Source organism: Myodes glareolus, chromosome 5 (genome assembly GCF_982192425.1).
Source record: "Myodes glareolus chromosome 5, mMyoGla1.1, whole genome shotgun sequence".
Classification (NCBI taxonomy): domain Eukaryota; kingdom Metazoa; phylum Chordata; class Mammalia; order Rodentia; family Cricetidae; genus Myodes; species Myodes glareolus.
Window position 1 is genome coordinate 89,534,619 of NC_142030.1, and position 25,047 is coordinate 89,559,665.

Consider the following 25,047-nt stretch of genomic DNA (forward strand, 5'->3'; position numbering starts at 1 on the left):
AGTTTGAATAGTTCTATATTTGTAAAGTTTTTCTTTTCCCAAAGACAGTATTATTAGAGAGTATATAGTAAATCTGCGTACCAGGCTGGCCTTGAATTCAGAGACCCTCCTGTCTCTGACTCCTGAGTGCTAGGATTAAAGGTGTGCCACCGCTAACCCTGGCTAATTTTCTTTACCCATATTTCAAAGCAGGCCCAAACAGATAAGCTTTTGGTCCAAGTATTTACAAGGACAGCTATGTTGGACAGTGTGCTGGCTTCTGTTCTGTTTTAAAGTTCATCTCTCATCCAAACTTCCCAAGAGAGAGAAGTGCTTTGTTTTACCTTGCTCTAAGAAGACTTTTGGCTTTGTCGTCCCAGTGCTCTGAAACTGTAAGCAGCTCTTGCAGGTGGGCCATAGCTTTCTCCACTGCTGCATATGGAGCCAGCCCCACCCCTAAGTCTATGAGTCGTCTCATATCATCCAAAGAAAGGGAACTGGAGTCTAGGCAAGCCTGTTGCACCTCTTCTAGCCAACGGGCCTGTTCTAAGCGAATACGAATCTCAGCGAGTTGTGGAAGTTCAACATCGAATTCAAAGCTGACGTCTAGTAAGTCCTGTAGCTCAGCAGCACTAGGCATTTCCTCAGAGAGCAGTTTCTGGCTATGTTGTTGGAAATCTTCTACCCGATTCAAGAGATCCTAAAAGCAAGCAAGCAAGCAGCGCCAAATAGTTAGTACAAGGCATCCCATCAAAATCGGCTTTCAGTACTTTTTTCAAAAAACTTAAAACCTGAAGTTCACAACCAGTGCAGGCCTCTTCACCAAGCCACACTATGTCAGTAATAATTTGAGTGAATGAGGCAACACACACATCAGTCAGTCTTGGCAATAATCCTGTTTCGGGGCTCTCTTGGAACTGGGGTTCGAGGCATGTGCAGGATGCCTAATTTGTTACATGGAGGCTGGAATCCAACCTCTGGTTCTCATAGTTGTATAGCAAGCGCTCAAAAGCAGTCAAACATCATCTCTCCAGCCCCCTTGGACTTATTATGGAGCCCAGACTGCTGATGGCAGTTCTCCCGCCTCAGGATCTAAGTGCTGAAATTAGAAGTGTGGGTTATCATGCTCTATGCAAATTAACGAACGAAGAGGGCAACTTGATAATGCCAATAGAGTATATACAATATGGTATTTACCCCAAAATACTCACACACATCTTTACAATGTTACCTTTAGCAATGGTGTTTGACTAAGGACACAGGGAAGAGCATACAACTGAGTCACAAATTGTCGGAGTTCATTCACTGTCAACTGATTTTGAGACTTTCCTCCACCAGATCGGTACCTATAAAACAAGATAAGGGCCCAAGGAAGCTATAAAAACACATGTTCATTATTCACAGGTCCCAATAGCACAGACATCTAGGATGAAATGGAAAAATTGTAACAGGTTTCTAGGTTCAGATGCCATAGATTAACATCTCAAATAATCAAAAGTATATACCTTGTCTGTCTTTTGCCATTAAGCAACTGCTGGGCAACAGAGGCACACTTTTCCGCATCCTGTGTGACTAAGCGCAGGTGACGCAGAAGATCGTTGTCTGGGAACTTCTTCATTTCTGATTCTTCAATTAAAGCTTTGAAGCTGACCAGACCTAAAATAAAGAACACGTCATCTTTCTTTGATCATCAGGTTTATAATTAATTACAAAACATAGTGGAGAAGGTTCGTCCATAAACGTAACATTATAATTATATTTTAGACAACATTTATCTGATGAAGCAAACTGCTTTGTCCACTCTTCGTTTAAAATCTGTCCCATGGGCAGGTGGTGGTGCCACATGCCTTTAATCCCAGCACCTGGACGAGGCAGTCGCATTTCCGTGAGTTCAAGGACAGCCTGGTCTACAGAGTGAGTTCCAGGACAGCTAGAATTGTTAGACAAACCGTGTCTCAAAAAGTCAAAAACCTCTGCCAAAGATCTGGAACCTTGTTCAGGCATCAGAGCTACGGATGAATTAGGCTGTTTTCAGTCGTCTGTTTTGTCCATAACTGAAAGCTGGCACAACAAAATCCAACTCCGCTTTGCTAGTAAAAATCACATTTAAATAAAAGCATGACATACTTTTCTTCTTATTGATCTTTGCTTCCAAAGCTTCATTCACATTTAAGGACCATTCATTGTAAGACTCTGCTCGAAGCTTTAATGCATTCATCATCGGATAGAGGTCATCCAGAGTGTATCTATACCTGGACACAGAGCACAAACAGCTTTGACACAGGTGACTGTGGAGAAAGGTGTTCTAGCCTCAACACTCAAAGATCTAAATTAGAGATGCCATTGAGTATAGACTAGGTGCAGGCTAGGAAGATGGCTCAATGGATAAAGCACTTTCCACGAAAACAATACCCAAAACCCATGTGTGGGGGTTTAACTAGGAATTCACCCCTCATAAGCCCATATATTTGATGCTTGATCATTAAGGAGTGGCATTACTTGACAGGTATTAGGAGTTGGAAGAAATGTGTCACTGGGGCTGGGCTTTGGGGTATCAAATGTTCAGGCCAGGCCCAGTACTCTCTCTTCCTGCTCCCTCTGGATTTGGATATAGAACTCTAAATTACCATGTCTGCCTTGGGTCACCTGTCATGAGGATAATGAACTAAAGAGTTGCCATGGCCATGGTCACTTCACAGACTAAGGTACCATGTAAAACCAGTGTTGATACAGTTACATGAAACAGATACAGACAGGAGACTCCCTGGAAGCTAATGGGTCAAACAGATTGGCGTATAGCCAAGAACCGAGAAAACTTACCTTAAACAAGGTGGAAGGCCAGAGACAACACCTGAAGCTGTTCTCTGACTCCACAAGCACATGTTATCTCTCTCTCACACACACACACATGCACCAATATACACGTATGCACATGTACACACAAAGAGAGAAATAAACAATTCCATGCTTTCCCAAAGGAAAAAAACAAAAACAAAAACTTATCCTTCCTACTTACCGCAGGTTATACTTATAAGGGGGGCAGGAACACAATTGTTTTACATGATGTAAGCAAACAAGCAGGCCAGGTTTACAAGAGCAGGAGATGGCAGACATGAAGCATGTTGTCTTGCATTGTAAACACTGCCGCTCATCATCTGGCAACAGTTCAAAATCCATTCTTTCTGAGTCAATTACTCCCTAAAATTAAATCTTTATTAGAGGCTTTGGAAGAATAATACAATCTAAAAGACCAAGACAAGCATGTGCAGAATTTTTTAAAGCCTTAGTAAAATCCATAAGCATGATTTAAAACTATATGGATTACAAAATAACAATAGCCTAGCATGTTAATCCACTTGTCCAGCGGGAATCCCTCCTTGGGTAAGGTAAGGCCCCATGTCTAACCAAAAGTGATGCTGAATTAATACTGTTGAGGTTAGCAGCCCATCTTACTCCAAACATACTTTACTGAAGTTTGAACATAGAGAAGAGTAAAAGAAAGACATATGCTTTCTATCACAGAAAATATAAAAAGAAGCTGGTGACGGCGATGCAACTCATAGAGCATTTGCCTACAATGCACAAAGCCCTGGATTTGATCCCTAGCATCTCCCTCAACAGAGAAGCTGGAGAGATGACACACATGGTTTCTGCAGAGGACAGAGTTCCTGGCTCACAAGGCCTGCAGCTCTGGCTCTGCAGGAGGTCTGATGCCCTCTTCTGACCCAACCACACACTTTAAAACTAAAAAAAAAGGTTTAAAAAAATTAATACTACAAACCAAGATGGTTGTAGTAGGAATAGACAGAAAGTTACCTGAACAAATCATTGAGTAAGTTAGAAAATGTGTAGTTCAGGAGATAAAATCCCATTGAGAAAACATTTTAAAGTCCCAAAGTAAACATTTAACTGTAGTGCATTCCATCTGACTTCTAAAAGGCCCTTCTAAGAGGTATCTTTTGCCCCTTGAAACCAAACTTCTACTGTCTTTTCTCATCTACATCCAAACTCAACCTTAAATGACAATTCTGGTTAACTCATTAGACTCTTTGTTTTACTTTAACATTGTAACTATTCCTGACAATTACTGCTAAGTCAACAAAGACAAAGTATGAGACACTAAGGGATACATTTGTCATTTTAATCATAATTATTGAAAAGGAAGTCCTTGGTCTGGAGAGTTGAGATTAAAGGATACTAAAGACCAACTCTGTATTTTAGATGAGACTGAAAATCATGTAGTTTATAAATTTCACAACTGGGGAAAAAGATTAGTTCACAAAGTTGCAGAAATTAGCTACCATTATTTTTTATGTAATATTTTTAAGAATTTTCTACCTATGTATCTTAATTACATCCACCCCCTACTACAACGCTCTCCCAAACATCCTTTTCCCAGTTTTATCTCCATTTTTTTGTTTGTTTGTATTTAGTAACTCAGTAAGTCCAATTAAGTGCTGCCCATAGGTACACGGGTATGGGGTCACTCACTGGAGAATAGACAACCTCCCACAGGTACATCGCCTAAGAAAAATCACTCTCCCTCCCCAAGTAACTATCAACAGTTATCAGCTCTTTAGCTTGAGGTGGTTCCTATTCCACATCAGGCTGGAATTTTGGTCTTAGCCAGTTCTTCTGCAGGTAATCATTAGCTACCATTACTGATGTAGACATCGATAATCACTAGGCATTGCTTTCTCCAACTATAAATTATCTGGGGACAGTAGATAGCCTATTGGTTCATAATAGGCTCCCAATAGAGAACATTTCAGTATTCTAACCATGGTGACATATAAAAGAAAATGATTGTGTATGTAGCTGATTCAAAAGAATCTATTTTTTGAAATCTACTAAATCAAAACTTTAACAGGAAAATGCAAATGAACAAAGAGGTAAGGATTGTAGCTCACTTGGTAGAATGCTTGCCTTATATGCTCCAAGCCCTGAGGTTGATTTCAGCATTGAATAAAACATACCTATAACTCCAATACTGGGGATATAGAGTCAGGATAATCAGAAAGAAGTTCAAAGTCATTCTTGACTACATAGAGAGTTAAGGCCAGACTGGGCTCTATGTGACCTTGTCTTGGAAGACTCACACCAGTTATTACTTATTTCAAAGGTTTTAGAAAATTAGAGGGCTAGAAAGACAGCTCTATGTTAACTGTATGAATCTTATGAAGGGCCCAGTACCCATGTTACTGAGCTCACAACTGCCTGTAACAACTTCAGTTCCAAGCTATTGGACATCCTGTTTTGACCTGTGTGGGTACTGACCTCACATGCACAAAACTTCACACACACAGACATATACACATATGCTGGTAATAAAAATAAAATTTAAATCATAAAAGAAAATTACAGTAGTAAAACCATTTAGTATTAGAAATAGGTTAGATTAATAGGTTTAAAGCCAAGGTACCAAGGCAATTCAACAGAGAAAATAAAAACTAAGACACTGTGAAGAGACAACTGGACATCCATATGCAAAAATAAACAAAAACCTAAAACACTTTAGACCTGTATTTTATAAAAACAAAAATTAAATAAAATGGTCCAGAGGCCATGAAAATTAAAAAGTATGAGATTCTAGAGAAAATCCTTGCGACTTTGGCTTTGAATTATACAAAATATCTTAAGGACACATAATAAAATATAATAAAAAAGAGACAAGCTTGTAATTTAGCACTTGAAAAGTGGAAGCAGGAAGATCAAGGCCCACATACCAAGTTGAAGGCCATCCCAGGATACAGAAGACACTAGTATAGGAAAGAAAGGGAGCGATAAACAGAGAGAGGCAGACACAAACACAGACAGAGACAAGGGAGCAGCGCTATTGTAATAATATAATTTTATAATTAATCAGACAAACCATTTGAAGGTACTTTACACAAATGATACAAGGGATAAAATAAGCACACGATAAAACAGTCAATACAAATTAAAACAAAATATTACTACATGTCAATTAGAAAGGCAAGGAAAAGCTTCTTAAAACCATAGTAAAGTACAAGAACTTTAGTAAGTCAGAGACATGGAACTGGATTTCCAAAAACCTTACCAATTTACGCACAGTTTCCCTTAAAGCTTTTTCATCCTCAATCATAATGGCCATGTCTTTCTGAACAGTCGATGCAACTACAACATCTAGTACATCAGCTTTGGAAGCCATTTTGCATATCATCTCATCGTGGGAAAAGACACAATAACGGTGTAGCAAGCGGTAATGTTCCACACACTGGCGGCCCAATGGTAGCTGTGTCACAAGCAGAGGAAATTGGACATAGTCACCTTTTTTTTTTTAATTTCCAAAAACTTTTGACTTACTATATCATATTACCAAACAATGCAATCTAGGTTAAAACACCTACCCCTTATTAACCCTAACCAGACTCAGATTTCCAAAGTCCTGGGCCTATTATTTTTGTGCTCTAAAGATATGGCACATTGGATAACTAAGTTGAAAACTGGTTAAGAAAAAATGACAATGTACTGACAATGAGTTAATGTGAGTAATACGGAGTCTAATGGGAAATATTTGTACATTTCCTAAAACAACTGTGCCGAACTCCAAAGCTTCCTTTACTCCAGTGGACAATTAATACTCAAAAACTGTATGGTGGAAAATAAGGAAAGAACTAATGCTGTTTTTCAAGAGAAGCACTAGATGGCGGCACATGCCTAAATTCCAGCTCTTGTAGGCTAGAAGCAGGAAGATCTGTACTTCTAGGCCATCCTCAACTATATATAAGATTTTTAAGAGACCTTGTCTCAAAACAACAGAAAGCTACAAGTCACTAAATTTTATCACATAAAATTTCAACTCTGTGATGAACTGAAATAAATATGTCATTGAACTTTTGCATTGTGGATAATTAGGCCAATTCTACTATTTGTTACTAGTCTGTAATCTCTAACAAACTTCAGCCTTGTTAAGTCCTTAGACTGCTCTTCAGAAAGAGTCCTGCTACAAGTTAAAAAGTTCCCTAGAACCTGAGGTAGGAGAATGGTTTGCAACAAAGAGTTCAGGGTTAGGCTTGGCAACACTGGAAAACAAAACAAAACCATTGCTCCATCCACAAAAAGTTGATTTAAAACCTGTACAACTTTTAAAAAGTTCAGTTCCTAGCAACCATGTAACAACCATCTGTAAACATAATGCCTTCTCTGGCCTCTACTGGTTCAAGTACATGCCTGTGCATGTGTATGTGTGGAAAAACAAACACACACACAAGAGAGAAAACAAAAAAACAAAAACACACAAGAGAGAAAGGGGTCTTGCTACAAAAGAAATGTAATGTCAACTAAAATAAGCAATGTGATACATGTCTGAATGCCATATAAGGTGTTACAAAGTACCTTATCTCATTGCAGACTGGAAAAGAACTTGAATAGTACCCAGATGAGCAGCAAGTATACACGACAATTTTCAAAACATTATATGCCATTTCCACAGGAAAACTGTACATTTGAGAAAGCTCAAATCTGCAATACGTACCCAATCAACAGTGCAGAAGTTAACAGCCTCGGCAAAATTAAAACCTTGGTTGAAACCACTGTGATAGGCTCTTGGAAATGTGATCACAAACTCCCCAGCACATTGATTTGTTCGATAAACCTACAGAAGACAAGAATGAGAGATTTTTTTTTTAAGGTCTGACAGTAACATTCTCAAAGACAATTTAGACATGAACTATTAGATGACTCACCAGACAAATAGGACAGGACAGGACAGGACAGGACAAACATACATTTATACATATATACCTTCTATCAATTAAAACTGAGGAGAAAAAAGTTACTGTGGTACAATCACCTAACTTCTGCCACAAGCTAGAGTGTATACCACAATAACAGCACTAGTTAGTCTGAACAGAAGATAGGCCTAACACCAAGTAAGGCCCCATCTAAGAGAGAAGATGCATCATCCTTTACAAATACAATCAGGGACGTCCCAAGGTTCAGCAAGAGTGAAGTCAAGAAAAGTAGATGCTTGTGAACTGAGGTTAGTCTGGACTGCATAGCAGGTTCCAGACCAGAAAGAATAACTAATCCATTTATTATCCTAGGCCCTGAATCCAGTTCCTATATTTTATTCCAATTTTGACAAATGAGAAAAATCCAACAAGAAAAATACTAAAAATGAAGACATGATGGGTGTTTCATACATTCAATCATTATTTTCTAAATTATAGTCAATGAATACATACTTAATGAGCCTCATATTAAAATCCTGAAACATCATGTCTGATGGTCCCTGGGGAACAACACCCAAATGCAGGCATACACATACACGCACAGTGTTTAACGGGAGAAAGGGTGGTTAGCAGTAGAAAACAGCCAATTCTGGCTGAGAAGTGGTACCAGGACAGTGTGTACATCTAGTATCCCAAGACCCTAAATTCAGTTCCCAGCACCACCATCAATATAGTCCTACCAAGTATGACACTTTGGCTAATCATTCAAAAATAAGATTGAGATTAAATAAGATTCATTGTTCCCTCTTCTTTATGGAGTGCTGGGAATTAAATCCAGGACCTGAGCTTATTAGATAAGCATTCCACTGAAAAAAAATTCCAACCCAAATTCTTCTTTTAGGTAGAAACAAGACAGCTAGAGCTGGAAACTGGATGGGATTCAGTTCCCAGCACCCACGTAGCAGCTCACAACCACCTGTAAGTCGTGTTTCAGGGGATCTGATATCTCTTCTGACCTTAAGATTCCTCATGTGCATGGAGCACATAAAAACACTCATACAAACAAAACACAGACAAACCTAATTTATCGATATTTTTAAAAAAATTTTAAAACTGGAGTTTTGATGTAACTGTAACAGAAGCTAACCATTTTCTTAACAAATTATTTTGTATTTGTAAGTAACTATTTTTACATTTTTGTTGACTGAAGCTATAAACAAAATTTATAGTACAGAAACCATTAGTGGTAATGGCTATACAACCTAAAACTATGCTGAATTGTACACTGAAAAGTACTGCGCTCATTTGCAAAGCAAGTCTGTTCAGTATCTACGTATTAACTACAACAAATAAATTTATGTTGTCTTAGTACCTGGGCCATTGGATTAGTGCTATACAGCATTAAACAGCACCTTCTATTAATAAGTTATATTATAAAAACACTAACTTTTTTAAAAGCAAAGAAGAAAACAAGTAATAGAAAAGTAGGGAATAGGTGGAGCAGCAGGAGGGTTAAATCAGAACATACAGGCACTTCATGAGTCATCAGAGTATTGGGGTTCATGATGGTCACCAGCTGGTGGAGGAGATCTGGCTGGGACACAAAGAGCTCTGGAGCTAGTTTCTTCATTACATTTTCTAGCTGCTCTGCAGCATATCCTGGAACTCCATACCAGGTTTTTGGCTCACCCCTAGAAACAGATTATAAAAGTCAATCGATTTGTAACACCAACACACACACAAAGTTAAGCAATTCACATTTTTCTAATCTTGTTCTGTAAGAGTGAGCTATAAACGAATGTGCAAATCAAAGACGTAACATTAGAAAAGTAGTGGATCGTAGGTAGTGCATTTTCCCTTCAAGTACAAAATAGGAAACTTTGCATCTGAGGTCATCATCATCCCAGATCCCACTTGACAAAATGCAGACATCTAGAGTTTCTAATATAAAGAATCACATCTGCTAAAGAATACATGGTTTCCACAACTTCCTTCATCAACTGAGAAAGGATGGCAGCCTTCCAGTTTCCTTTTCCCTTGCCCATTCTGCTGGAAAAGGTTTAAAACAAATACAAATAAGGCAATTAGCATTTCTAAACAGCCCTTATTCTTCAAAGCACTTTAAATTGTCAACCAATTAATCTGTGCCATCCCTGTGAGGTCTGATAAACATCTTCCTGTAACATCTGGGGCAATCGCCTAGGAAAGCAGAACCGCGTTGCATATTCATATGCCAACACTCTCTCTCTCTTGTGGTACATCCTCAAAGAGAGTGGGCTATGGATTTTAAAATATTTTAGTACTTCGAAGTATAAGAAATAGGGGAGATGGAAACAGATGTAGAGAAAAATGGCTTTTAGGTGAAAAGTTGAAACAGTAAAGTTCAAAAGTCTGCAGGGATTACAGAAGTCTAAGTATTATATTTCAGACTTTAGCACAACAAAAGGAAACTGATAGTCCCAAAGGAATATATGGGTTAACAAGACTACCGAGTGAGATTTCCTGTACCAATAAAAGCTACATGGTGCTTTAACCTGTTAGGAACACTTTACTGAATTCAGATACAAACTACTATTCCTAGAAACATCCTAAACTTGATATAACTTGATAGTAAACCTAATCTAAAAGAAGCTAAATGAAAAAGAATCCATTACCTCCAGACACAGGCAACTCATACCTGAAAGAGGGAAATTTTCTATTCAGCTAACATACTACTCATAGGCTCCATATAAAATTTCTCACCAGTGAAGGTAGTTGATTGAATAGCTCCAGTGGTCTTCAATGTGCCAACAGAAGGAAGAAAAGCACATGCCCACATACAACCAAGGGAGTTTCATGCCACATATATCAGCAGTAATATGAGCAAGGACAGACTGCTCCATCACTGGCATATTGTTCAAATTCCAGCCACTATCAAGATACTCCTAAAATGAGCCAGAAAAAAAGGGGGATAAAGATATATTTGTACCATGCTAACACTTTAGAAATGTTTATTTTTTCCTTTCTTATTTTCTTATATTTATTATATTGGTGTGGTATACATGCATGCAATTACTAAAAGAGGACAAAAAAGGACAAATGCTCTTGAGCTAGAAACAAACATAGGCAATTGTGAGCAACTTGACCTGGGTGCAGGAAACAGCCCAGGTCCTCTAAAAGCGAAGCAAGCACTCTTAAAACTGCTGAGTCATTTCTCCAGCCCCTAGAATTCCATTGCTAAAGGTTGTCTAAAGAGCTCCTACAGCCCTACCTTTAATCCCAACACTCAGAATGCAGAGGCAGGTGGATCTCTATCAATTGGAAGTCAGCCTGATTTACAGAGTGAGTTCCAGAACAGCCATGTCTGTTTCACAGAGAAATGTTATCTCAAAAAAAGCAAAACAAGCCAGGCAATGGTGGCACACGCCTTTAATCCCAGCACTCAGGAGGCAGAGGCAGGCAGATCTCTGTGAGTTTGAGGCCATCATAGTCTACAGAGCTAGTTCCAGGACAACCAGGGTTAGGGCTGTCTCACTTACATACACACACACACACACACACACACACACACACACACACACATAAACCCAGTCTCAAAAAACAAACAACCCCCTCCCAAAAAGTCAGATCAAACCAAACAAAAACATCAATAGAACTCCTTTAAAATAAAATGAAGGGCTTAAGGTCAAAGTAGGATGACCTCTAACTCTATACGGTATCTGGTTTAGACCTTAAATAAGTGGACTTGAATTTTATAGACAAACACACACAACTGCCCTTGTTTTGTTTTAGGATATAGGAGAACTGAGCGTGAAGTTCAAAACATGAAGGAAGACATGAGTTCAAAACTAGACAAACTAATCTACCTCGTTAGCGAGGTGTTGGAATAGTGTAATAGTGACTGTCCTGGAAGAGGGAAGTGAGGAGATGAAAAGCAGGGAGGAACATCACGCTAGTATATCCTGTTTTCCTCGTTACCCATGTGTTCAAGCGTTCAGTCTGTGAAGACTAATCAAGCTGGACACATGATTATATACTTCTCCATGTGTATGTAAAATATAAAATGAACACTACACATATACATACATTTTAAATCTGACTGTCCATAGAATAGATATAAAAATAGTTTGGCCATAGGAGTCCACTACAATGGAAACTTCTAAACATTAAAGTTAAGTAAGGTTGTTTTTTTAAAGGACTCAGGGTTAGACACTGACGGAAAGGAGGTGATAATGTTCCGTCATCCCCATTCTGAAGCACTAGCATTCAGGACTAGGATTCTGAGGACTTAATTTTTCTTGAAGATATTAAAAATCCAGTAATTAAGACTGTGCTGAGAGTAATTATAAAAACTTCAAGCTGACAAAACCGAATTTCAACATACACTTCCCAAGGCACTCGTAGGGACTTTCAATTGTTGCACTGAGGATGTCGTCACTCCAGTATTCTGCCCTTTAGATCACGATTGTGCTTTAGATGTAGAGCTACACCTCACACTTGAAGTTCCTACAGTCAGAGCCTACCTCTTCCTCAGGAGAAACCTTGATTTTCCCATCTCGTACAGGAAAGCCACTGCCGAACTCCTTTGAAGCGATATCAGCTCCATACTCCACAGTGACATCTTCTTCAATAGTGCTTACCAGTCGCCAAAACTCCTTCTCCACCAGCTCTGTAGGAACCATCTGTAGGAAGCATGAGGAAATTCAAAGAATGATTTTTCCGTTCATTGACAATGACAAATTGTTAATGACTGGCTAAGAGATGGGGTCCACAGGTTAACACGCTCTAAGGAAAAAAAAAAATCTGTCCATAATTTCCCACAGGTGACTCGAGTAATTCAGGCAGCAACTCTGTTTTCTAAAATAAATTTTATAATTAAGAACTGCTAAGTATTGATTAAGAATTCATGTTACCAACTAATTTGGGCTCATAGGGGCTCACAGAGACTGAACGAAATACCAGGGAGCCTGCATAGGAACAACTTAGGCCTTCTTCATATGTTAAGAGTTGTATAACAGGGTCTTATTGTAAGACCACTAACACTAAGAGCAGGGGCTGTCTCTGACTCTGTTGCCTGCCCTTGGGTGCTATTTCTCCTACCAGATTGCCTCATTCAGCCCTAATAGAAGGACCTAGTCGCACTGCAACTAGGCTAGATGATATTCATGGGAGACTCGCCCATGTTTAAAGAGAAACAGCAGGAGTGGGGGTAGGTAGATGGGAGGGGAGGCAGGAGAAGAAACTTTTGTTGTAATGTAAACACAAACAAAAAAACATGGGATTGGAGAGATGGCTCAGCAGTTAAGAGCACTGACTTTTATTCCAGAAGACCCGGGGTTCAAGCCCGAGCACCCATGTGGCAGCTGACAACTACAAGATCAGACAAACATAAAGGCAAAACACCAATACACATAAAATACAAATTAAATTATTTAAAAATAAACAAACCAACAAAAAACATGAAATTAAAAAAAATTCATGTTATATGATCACGAACCCAACCACATGTACAAAGAGGCCTTCAAAGAAAGGAAAAGGACTTATTTTGGTTTTTTGTTCTTCTCTTTTTTTAATAATCTGAAATAAACTTGTTTTGAGAAATTTAACACCCAACTTTTTTTAAACAAATTGTTTGACTAAACCTGGCTGAAAGTAATACAGACAACAAACATGAACTAAAAAATAAGGCTGGAGAGAAATTTTGGTGATCAAGAGTACTTGTTGCTCTCGCAGAGGATTCTGGTTTGATTGATTCCCAGCACCCACATGTACCATCTGTAACTCTAGATACGTAGGATCCAATGCCCTCTTCTGACCTCCATAGGCACCAAGCATACAGATGTTGTACACATTCATACATGCAAGCAAATCACTTTAACACGTTAACAAATAAATAAACTTAAAAAGATTGTAATAGAATAAGAAATTGCAGAATATAAACAAAAAAAAATCATTGCCTCAGCATATCCAACAACATAATAAAGCTATCAGAGTGTCAAGGAACTATTCTTAGTAGAGGCAAAGAACTTACATGTCTGAACCTTAGTGTTTTCAAGCTTTTAGGTAAAATAAAATCCACCAACATAGTATAAGCCAGTCAACATGACTACTATGCAAATATATAGGAAAATATTAAATGCATAAGGAGTCAAAATAAAACTTCAACCTGGACGGTGGTGGTGCACACCTTTAATCTCAGTACTTGAGAGGCCGAGGCAGGCGAATCTCTGTGAATTCAATGCCAGTCTAATCTATAAAGTGAGTTCCAAGGCAGCCAGAGCTACACTCAGAGAAACCCTGGCTCAAAGGGGGGGGGGGGGTGAGTTTCCTTCTGTACAATGCCTGCCAAAGTGCAATTTATTCATGTCCTTGTGGCTTCAATGAATGGAGTTTTTCTTTCACCAGTAATAGAGTTGCAGAGAAGCTGTCTACAGTATCTCCATTATCTAACTCGGGCATGGGAGAGCCCCCTTTAATCCAGCATTTGGGAGGCAGAGAGAGGCACATGGATTCAAGAGTTCAAAGCTGGCTTGGTCCACACAGGGAATTCCAAGCTAACTTGGGCTACATAATTGAGACTCAATCCCAGAAAAGTAACATAAAATAAATTTTAAATCACAGCTTAGTGGGGCTGGAGAGATGGCTCAGCAGTTAAGAAAACTGGCTGTTCTAGAGGATTTGAATTCAATTGAATTCACGTCTCAAAGTTGTGAGACGTGGCAGCTCACAACTGTCTGTAAAACGTCAAGATCTGACTCCCTCACAGAGATACATGTACACCAACGCACACAAAATCAAAATAAATAATTTTTTTAAAAAAAATAACTTAGTAAGATGTCTTGACACATGGTGCCAAACCTAGTGACTTATGTTCAATCCCTAGAGCACACAAAGGAGAAAACAACTTCTGCAGGTCGTCTTTGATTTCCACGTGCACACTGTTACCCGAGTAACCCCAAAACAAAAGTAAACCAATTAATAACAAAATGTTTAAAATTCCAAACCAAATTAGTATTAAGTATACATACGTGGACTGGCATGTTGAAGTAATCAGATTTAAATGAATCTGCCATTTCCCCAAATGTACGGAGAGTATAATCCCTTGCTGCTTGTTCAAAGCCAAATGCTTCTTGTGGCTTACTACATTCCTGCATAGGAAAAAGAAAATTAGTGTACTAGGCAGCATTTGAAAACAAATGTGTATCTAGCCAATAGTTACAAGGATAATTTTTAAGATTCAATTTTTTTTTCATTCTATTAGGTCTTCATTAGAAAAATTAATATGTTTAAAAGAATAAGATTGTTACGGTTAGTAAATAACTTTTATTTGGTACTGAGCAATTAAGGTATGTTTTAACAATCCTAATTTTTTCTGCACTAGGTAACTTATTTATTGTATGTTAGCCATCTCAATTTTCTAACTTTAATTTGCTTTCATGATCAAATGTCTTCAGTACTAAAAATGAGAGGAATATTTAAGAATTTAAACTATAAAATCAACATAAAATATATCAAAATAGAAATAATCAGATGGAAACAAAATACATTTCAGAACGGAACATTTAATGGTAACCAAATAATGCTATCAAAACCAAAAACAAAGCACTAAGTTAACAGAGGCAATATAAAACTGCCCTACATAATGCAGTCAATATTTGAGTATCAGACTCATTTGTAAGGTCATCTCTACCCTGATATTAAATATCTGAACACCATGGACCCTTTCTGCATTCCATAACAACCTGTCCTTGAGGAGCCAGCTCCTGTGACACAATGGCTACACAGAAATCCTTTAGGTCTAAGCAGCATAATAAAGAAACTTCTTAGTATTCTATGTAATTCTAACACAAAATGTAACGTTACAATGATTGGGTACTTCATTCTAGGGATAACAAAGAATTCAGTTACATTTTGTTAAAATATCAGCACTATATACATACTACATCGAAAATATTTAAGATAAAAAGCAAATTACTAAAATTAGTTGTTTAATATATTTCCATTTGTTTAAAACAGTACTGTCTGGGACTAGGAGATGACCCTGTCAATGAAGTACCTGCCACACAGGCATAAGGACCTGAATCTATATCCTGAGACCCCAAAAGCCCTGTCCCAGTGCTTGGTGAGGAGGGTAATGAAAAAAAGGCAGATCCTTGAAGCTCCTGTCTAGTCACTCTTAAGCAAATGAAATGTGCTTCAGGTTCAGCAGAGAGCCTGTCACTGGTGAACCTGTATACACACGCTTACTAACAAAGAAAAACAAATAAAAGTATCCCTCACCAACATAGACCCATACACACAGAGTAAGAGAAGAAAAACTCTGGATGAATATTTACTAAGACTTTAATAAAATAGTTGTTACCCATGCCTTGTGAAATCATCTAAGTTGTTAAGATCTTATAAATTCCTTCAAAGAATATAAATTATTTTACAATAAATTTGTTGGTGAATAAATGAATAAAATGTAATTGTCTAAAAAAATTTCTGCCTCTGAACATATATATTATATATAGACACACACATGTACTGTGGAACTTTGTAAGACCTCTTTCCTATTCACTTCTGTTTTGTTTTGTTTTGTTTTGTTTTGTTTATTGCTTTTTTTCAAGACAGGATTTCTCTGTGTAACAAGCACTGGCTGTCTGGAACTCAAGCAGTAGAGCAGGGTGGCCTTGAACTCACAGAGAGCCACCTAGCTCTGCCTCCTGGGATTAAGGGTGTGCTCCACCACCACCGACTCTTATTCACTTCTAAGCCTAAGTCTAGTTTTGTTCATGGACTTTATTAATGTTAAAGTTAAATCCCACAGGCAAAGGAAAATGTTCCAAAAACAATTTTCTTTCTCAGTCATTAATTCTTACCTGAGCCAAACACTTAGGACACCTCCAGTCTCCCTTAGGAACATCATGGAGAGGGGGAATCAAGCAGAAGGTATGATAACTGTCATCACAGCCATCACACAGGAGGAGCCGGTCCTCATCATTGCCGCTGCCACATAAGAGGCATACATACAGGTCCACCTACAGCAATGGAAATAAATATAAAACAAAGGAGTGTGATTTTGTGATGTGGGATTTTCCTCTGTGTGCTGTGATTACCATTAATGAATAAAAAAACTGCTTTGGACCTAAAGCAGGGCATAACTTAGCTAGGCGGGGAAAACTAAACTGAATGCTGGGAGAAGGGTGGAGTCAGAGAGAAGCGATGGAGCTGCCAGAGATAGGCACTGGGAACTTTAGCCAGTAAGTCACTGTCACATGGCGATACACAGATTCATAGAAATGGGTTAAATTAATATGTAAGAGTTAGCCAGTAAGAAGCTAGAGCTAATAGGCCAAGCAGTGTTTTAATTAATACAGTTTCTGTGTGGTTATTTTGGGTCTAAGCTAGCTGGGCGGCCAGGAACCAACAAGCGGCCCTCCTTAGAATAATTTTGTGGATTCTTTTTTCATTTTATGTTATTTTGAGGGTCTCCAGGTAACGAGTGGCCTCTTGGTTGCTTAGTTGAGGATAATCTTGAATTTATGATCCTGCTCCACCTTAAGTATACAGGTGTGCAGCACCACACCTAGTTTTCGTGCTGTTGAGGAATTAAGTTTGATTCTCAAGCAACCTACTACTAGGCAAGTGTTCTACCAGATAATCATGTGCCAGCCCACATAGGGTTGTATATTCTCTCTCTCTCTCTCTCTCTCTCACACACACACACACACACACACACACACACACAATCTTAACACATTTTTGGGAATATATCTCTGTATGCATACCACAGTCCACATGTAAAATTCAGAAGTTTCTTCTACCACGTGAGTTCCAGATATTAAAGTCTGATCAAGTTTGTTGTACATGTCTTTAATCTAATGAGCCTTCTCTGCAACCCATATACAGTTTAAATAAAAATGCTATTCCTTCTATGAGAAGTATATCATAATCACATATGTTCCCAGTTCTGAACTGTGATCTTCAAGTTCTCTCTCCAAAATATTTTTTGGTATAAACAGTCAATATTTGGTTAAGTTTAAGATAATCTTCATAGGTAATAAATTTTTAATCAAACAATGATATTAAAAAGAAATATTCTGGAACCCAGTACAGTAGAAGATGCCTGTAATCACAGCACTAGGAAGCTACGACAGGAGATCTAGGATTTTGATGAAAGCCTGGGCACCCGAAAGACCTCAGCACAAAAGAGTAAATTAAAAAACAAAGCAGAGGCAGATATATCTCTGGGTCTGAGGACAGCCTGGTCTACAGAGAAAGATCCATGACAGCCAGAGTTACACAAACAAACCCTGACTCAAAAAAACACAGAAACCAAACTCCTACCACTTGAATTCAATTCTAGAGTTAAGATTAGTGCCCCCTGCTGGTGATGCAAACCTGTGATCCCAGTACTTGAAGGTAGAGACAGAACTTAAACACAAGCTCAAGATCATGAACCTCCCCACACCCCGTAAAAGAGAGACTGGAAAATAAATTTTTTTTCTCCAAATACCCAATGGTAAAGCACTAGTTAAGTACTAGTTACATACAGGCTGAACTCTCTTTCTCGTACTCCCCGCCCCCATGGCCTGTCTGTCTGTCTCTGTCTGTCTCTCTCTCACACACATACACATATTCAGTAGAAGAAAAAAACCAACCCTTCCAAACTGCAAAAATTGTTAAAATATGGAATCTATGATATTTTATTATGGTAGCCCTTTCCCCAAATCTAATAATAACATACTAACAGAAAGCTGAGAAGTCAACTAACATGAAGTCTAACTTGCTAAATCTGTTTATAATCACAGGGAAAAAAATCTGGACTCCACACATTTTCTTACTGTATTTCCTGTGGTATAGTGGGAAAGGAACAGTGAGGTCATTTCCAATTTAAAAATACTACTATCAGGATCTTTCAGGGAAGGTCCAAATTTTTTTTTTACACAATTCTGTTTGTCTTTTGGCTTTCTGAGACAAATTCTCAACTCTGTAACCTATGTTAGAGTCTGAACTCTCTTAGCAATCCTTCTGCATCAGCCTCCAGTGATGCAGGATTGCAGGTGTGAGCCACCGCCTCTAGCATAAGCATGACTTTCAACAAACGTTCTAACTGAGGGTTAAAGTCTCCAGCTCTCAATCTACCAAAGCCCTACCCCCTGATGCCTCCTTTCCTTTCCTTCCTCACTTCTTGTTCCTTTGTACCCTTGCTAGTTAAGAGGTATGAAACATAACTTTGACTACTGATCTACCCTTCAGCTCATCTGCAGGTAGGCTAATGATCTGTGAACCGTTCAATGTATTTCGTTACTATCCAGTATGAGCTGAATAAATTCCAGAAAAATCGTAACTGTCAATGCTGACTAGAATCCACTTATCTCCTTACTTATAAATTGATTAAACAGACATTAAAATATCTTTCCTTTGTTGATATTAAGTTAACCGATACTAAGTAATGCACATAAGTATATGCTTATAGATATAGGGATTATCGAAAGGGGGGCAGGGGAATATAGGCTAGGGATGAAGTTCAGTGGTTGAATACTTGTGTAGTATATACAAGGTCTGAGTTACATATAAAATATGCTGTTCATTTCCCAGAGCTGGGTATGTAGCTCAGTGGCAGAGTGCTTGCCAAGTGCAAGTCCCCGAGTTTGATCCCCACCAGAGTAAGAGGGAGGGAGGAAGATGGTGGACTTCTACAATCCCAGCTACTCAGAAGGCTGGGACAGAATTACAAATCCAAGGCCACCTTGAATATGAAGAGATCCTGTTTCAAAAGAAGAAAAATAAGCAAGTAATCAAAGGAGGAAGAGAAAATGGGGTAAAGGAGAAAGGTTAAGTGTCACTCACAGCATTGGTGGCTTTTTTAGACCGACTCTTGGGCTTTTCCTTCTCACTTTCTAACACGCAGTCTTTCTTCTCAGTGGGTTCTTGCTTGACATTACTTTTCATTTCTTTCTCTACAGGAGGAAACTCAAAGTTAGTTCTTTCTGTATGTGCTATGCTTATCTCTGCCCCCAGCCCACCTCATCCTCTCATTCCTCTCCTAGCATAAACCATACAAACAAAATTCCATGTTAGTTTTCATTTTAATGATAGTTTTCATTTTAATGACACCTAGGGTTACCACCTACAAGAGTGCAATACTGAGTAGGCTAAAATACAAACTGACCTCAAATTCTAGTATGTGAGTTCTATTATGAATATGCTGTTTACATGTGTGTGCCTTCAAAATTGGAACTACAGTGTTCTTTGCTTATGAATAAGGCATGTGCAGGGCATGGAAGCACATACCTTTAATCCCAACACCTAGGAGGCAGAGAAAGAATGATCTCTGTGAGTTCCAGTCCAGTCAGAGCTAAATAGTAAGACCGACCAAGTCTCAAAGAAAAATTAAGAACAACAAAGACATGTTTCTCCTGCTCGTGACAGGGATATCAAAAATTCACCACAGGTCTCTACCACATTATACATTGTCTCTTTATAATCTAAGATGATTTCCTGTTTCCAAAACCTGGTAAATTTGGTTAAACTGAGCAATCAAGTATTGAACAACTATCAAGTGATTCATTCACAACAAACCCATCTCAAAGAACATAAGAATTATCTCTAGAAGCTAGAGAGATGGCTCAGCGGTTAAGAGCACTGGCTGGTCTTCCAGAGGTCCCAGCAACCACATGGTGGCTCATAACCATTCGTAATGAGATCTGGTGCCCTCTTCTGGCCTGCAGAACACTGTATAACAAATAAATAAATAAATCTTTAAAGAATTTTAAGTCTCTATGGTTACACAACTAGTTAAGAGGTTGAGCCAGGACTCAGATTCACAGCTGTTTACTTCCCACTATATTGTGCTGCTTTTTCGCTAACACATTGATGTCTATGAAGAGCTCATTTTAGCACTGTATTTGCATATGTCCGTGTATATATCCAAATAGAACTTATCCTATGTATGTGAACTACAAACGTGCCTCTAGCTAGGTGTGGCATAATGCCTGCACTTGGAAGACAGAAGCAGGGAGGGTCATGACGGCTGAAGAGTTTGAGGCCAGGCAAGAATACACAGAAGATCTTTTTTTAAAAAAGAAAAAAAAAGGAGAAAGAAAGGGGAACAGCAAGAGAGAAGAAAGAGAGGATGGGAAAACAAAGCACGGAAAATAACACCTATCTCAACACCTCTCTCAAAGCCTCTATCAAGTGACAACCATGCAAGCATTATCAACTGAACTTCAAATTAGATAAAATCTCTGCTTGGCTTGAAATAAAAAGGAACCTACACTTTTCAACTCATCCTTTAAGCAATTTATTGAAACTACATTTCAAAGCAGCCATCTATATTCCAAATACACTTATTTTTCCATTTTCATCCTACTGGCCTGTTAATTGTGAGAATAAAGACAATATATTAAGATTTTGTTTCTCAAACCAGCAAAGTGGCCAAAGAAATAATTGCCATCATCATTTTTACTTTTTCTTTCTAATTCATGGATAAACTTTCTTACCATTTTCACATTTTGGAGTTGGACAACCCATTCGGCGTCTCAGATTATGAGTCCTGGCTTCTGTTGCCTCTTCGGGTTCTATTTTAATATTCATAGCCTAAAAAATTGTCATATATTAACATTTTCTTCTATTTGTTACTAGTTAGTAATTCAGAAGACACTTTGTTCTCCTCTTAGAATATCCTATTTCTGAAATTACTTTTATACACAAACTAAAAGAGTATTCTCCAATAATACAGGTTTGCGGGGGGAACAGAAAAAAAAAATCCAAAAAATTGAAATCAAATTATTAGCTGTGTTACTATCCAAAATCAAAACAACATAACAAGGCCTTATTTTCATCTAGAAGCTTTGCTTTAATTATTACCAAACCTGAAACAATTATAAAAACACAATTTCATCAAATTCTAAAATTTTGCCAACTTCTTCAAAGGTCTACCAATATTTGTGGAAACTTTGCTTCCACAATTGTCAATGACTTTTTTACTCTTCTTTTTTTTTTTTAAAGACAGGTATCACTGGCTAGCCTGGGCCACATATTCTGCACAGTTGTTTGTTCGGTTCTGACTACTTCCCAGGCAACAGAATGAGTGCTTCCTATCCCTTTGTGGACACCATCCCCGTTGCTGGTGTAAAAACTCAACAGTGTGAAGTATCCCTTTGACATTACCAAGGTTCAAAACTACAAAGCACTTACAGAAGAGAGAAAGTCAATGATAAATAGCTATCAACACTAAACTCAAGAAATGCTAATCAACCCCAGGAAGTACTACTGACCTCTGCTCTCATGCGCTTTGCTCTGCGGGCTGGAGGACAGGTTTCTGAGAGCTGTACAGACTGCCTCTGGGGAATATCATGGGGTTTGTATTCCTTGTCCTTTGTATCTGAGGTCAGGTTAGGCTTCTGAAGACACTACAAATAAAACAATTGCACCAATGAATTTTCTTCTTCCCACCATAGTGTGTGTGTGTGTGTGTGTGTGTGTGTGTGTGTGTGTGCGCGCGCGCACGTACACATGGATCTATCTCAAAACAAAACAAAAATTGGTTTTACAAGGTTTCTCTGTGTAACAATCATGGATGTCCTGGAACTCACTTTGGTAGACCTGGCTGGTCTCAAACTCTCTGTCTCCCGAGAGCTAGGATTAAAGGCGTGCACCACCACTATAGTACAGCTAAAACATTTACTTTTCTAAAGTCTAAAGAAATACAAAGTTAAATCTAAAATATCATATATACATTTATGTGTCTAATTTGCTTTTTTTTCTTACATCAACAGTATGGCTTAGATTTATTCAAGTGCTTTATCTCAGGTTTTAAAAAGTCATGGCAGGCCAGGCATGGCGGTACACATCTATAATCCCAGTACTCAAGAAAGGTGAAGTAGAAAGATTCTAGGCAATTAGTGAGAACATACAAAAAGAATTACCTCATGAATTTAATAATTTTTTTCTCGATTTTTACAATCCTCTGACATGAACTGATATGATCAACAGCGCTATAATCAAAATTATCCTGAGTTGAGAAAATAGGTTCTCTGACTATACAAAGTGGTCTTTCTAGGATTTTAATTTACCTCATTATATATTCATGACAAAGATTAATAGATAATTCACAGAAAACCATTTGATTTTTGCAGGGCATACTTAATCTCAGCAATCAGGAGTCAGAGGCAGGTTGATCTCTATAGGCCAACCAGGTTTACACAGTGAGTTCCAAGCCAGCCAAGGCATCATAGTGAGATTCTGTTTCAAAAAGGAAAATACTGTTTTTAGAACGACAGATGTAAAAATGTCCCCATGGGTTCCTATGTTTGTAATACTTGGCTTCACACCCCCCCCCCAACTTCTAGCACTATTTTGGGAGGCTGTATGGCCTTTAGTAGTTGGTGTCTATCTGGAGAAAATGTTGATCATCAAGGGTCAACTGATAGACCTGTTCTAATTTGCATCTATGCCTGTTGGCTGGCCCAGCATGAGGAGTCCCAACCATACCATCTCAAGCATATTGGTCTTAAAACTAACACATACTTTATGTCTTCTTGAGAAGTAGGATTAGAGGTTGATATCATTATACCATAATCACCTTATCCCACAGAGACAGCCACTCTCCTTTAGGGCTTTCAGAAAACATGGTGATGCAAGAGCAAGGCTGTGTTCCATTATGCCCTTACCCCTTTTTTTTTTTTTTTTGCCTTTGAGACTCAGTCTCTTGCAGCCCAAGTTGACTGTGAATTCACTGGATAACCAACAATAATCTTGAATTTCTGATTCTCCTGCCTGTGTCTGAGTGCATGTGCCACTATGACAGCAGACAACCACTCTCCCAACTGAGTTACAATCCTCAGCCCTTTTTAGAAAACTTTCTATAAGGAATATGCATCAGTAATTAGAATATATTGGTATACAGGTCAAAACAAACACTTGAGTTATATATACAATGTTTATTAAATCAATCTTGAAATCCCTATCCTTTGTTTACTTATCTTACTACACAAGCCTAGGCTTTTATAAAAAGGTAATATTCCCTTGCCTTAACTTCTGGTGTGCTAGGATTACAAACACAGCAGCTTTCAAGTATTTTTGTAAAACTGCACTGACAAGGCAACTAACAAGTTTCTAAAATGCTGCAACTCATAAATTAGCTAAGATCTTCTTTCCCTGACTCATTGTAACCTCCACACATAGGAGAATTCAAACAAAAGTTAATCATTATGGGGCAACTATTTATAAAATGGAACTAAAAGTCAGAGGCTAATCTAGTACATGGCCCGACTATAATCCCAGTACTTGGGAGGCTGAAGTAGGAGAAACACATGTCCAAGGGCAGACCAGGATACATACTGTGATGGTTAATACAGCCAACTTGAGAGAATTTTAGCATCACCTGAGAGACAAGCAACTGGGCATTGTGTGAACGATTTTCTAGATTTGGTTAATTAAGTAAGGTAGGAAGACGCACACTAACTGTGGGTAGCACCAACTCATGGGCAGGGGCTACCAGGAGGCATAAAGGGAATAAGCAATATAAGCAAGAGTGTTTTTTGTTTGTTTGTTTTGTATTGTTTGAGACAGAGTTTCTCTGTAGCTTTGGAGCCTGTTCTGTAACTAGCTCTTGTACCCCAGGCTGGCCTCAAACTCACCGAGATCCTCCTGCCTGCCTCTGCCTCCCAAGTGCTGGAATTAAAAGCATGCGCCACCACTGCCCAGCTAACAAACATTTTTTGTTTTGTTTTGTTTGCTCTTCAAAACAGGATTTCTCTGTGTAACAGTCCTAGCTGTCCTGTAACTAGCTCTTGTAGACCAGGCTGGTCTTGAACTCAGGATCCACCTGCCTCTGCCTCCCGAGTGCTGAAATTAAAGCCATGTGCCATCACCTGGCTTTAACATAGATTTTTAAATGGAGAGAGGCATTGGGGTGAAGCTCCATCAATAGAATGCTTGTCTCATATGCATAAAAGACCTGGACTGAATCTCCAGCATGGAATGAACTAAGAATGGAGGTGCATGCTGTGATCCCATCACTCGGGAGGTGAAGGCAAGATAGTTAGAAATTCAAGGTCATCCTTAGGTGTACAACAAAGTTGAGGTCAGTCTGTGACACAGAAGACCTTGTCTCAAAATAAAAGCCATGAGTGGCAGCACCTATAATTCCATCACTTAGGCAGAGACAGGCATTATCTCTGTTAAGTTCAAGGCTTGCCTGGTTTAAATTACAAATTATAAAACAGCAAGGGCTACACACAAACAATATCCCAACTTGGGAGACTAGGTGATACAGTCAGTGGTAAGGTAACATGGAGCAGAGCTTCAGTTTGATCACCAGTATGAAAAATATAAAAAAAACTTTGAGTATGAAGTTATCAGACAAGCCACTTTTAGTCTAAAAAAAGAAGTTCATGAAAAA

The 25,047-nt window shown here is 38.5% G+C and overlaps 1 protein-coding gene across 1 annotated transcript in view; it reads right to left on the minus strand.

Moving 5' to 3' along the window:
* Window positions 1-25,047, minus strand: part of Kdm5b (lysine demethylase 5B) — a 64,213-nt gene that overhangs the window by 15,655 nt on the left and 23,511 nt on the right. Inside the window, exons 5-19 of the mRNA XM_048430819.3 lie at window positions 21,920-22,054; window positions 21,143-21,239; window positions 19,491-19,600; window positions 16,517-16,675; window positions 14,684-14,803; window positions 12,179-12,337; window positions 10,419-10,600; window positions 9,205-9,367; window positions 7,478-7,597; window positions 6,041-6,235; window positions 2,996-3,177; window positions 2,107-2,231; window positions 1,485-1,635; window positions 1,211-1,325; window positions 324-679 (exon numbers count right to left, since the gene is read on the minus strand). Coding sequence (XP_048286776.3) covers window positions 324-679; window positions 1,211-1,325; window positions 1,485-1,635; window positions 2,107-2,231; window positions 2,996-3,177; window positions 6,041-6,235; window positions 7,478-7,597; window positions 9,205-9,367; window positions 10,419-10,600; window positions 12,179-12,337; window positions 14,684-14,803; window positions 16,517-16,675; window positions 19,491-19,600; window positions 21,143-21,239; window positions 21,920-22,054 — 2,369 coding nt within the window. The remainder of the gene's footprint in view (window positions 1-323; window positions 680-1,210; window positions 1,326-1,484; window positions 1,636-2,106; window positions 2,232-2,995; window positions 3,178-6,040; window positions 6,236-7,477; window positions 7,598-9,204; window positions 9,368-10,418; window positions 10,601-12,178; window positions 12,338-14,683; window positions 14,804-16,516; window positions 16,676-19,490; window positions 19,601-21,142; window positions 21,240-21,919; window positions 22,055-25,047) is intronic.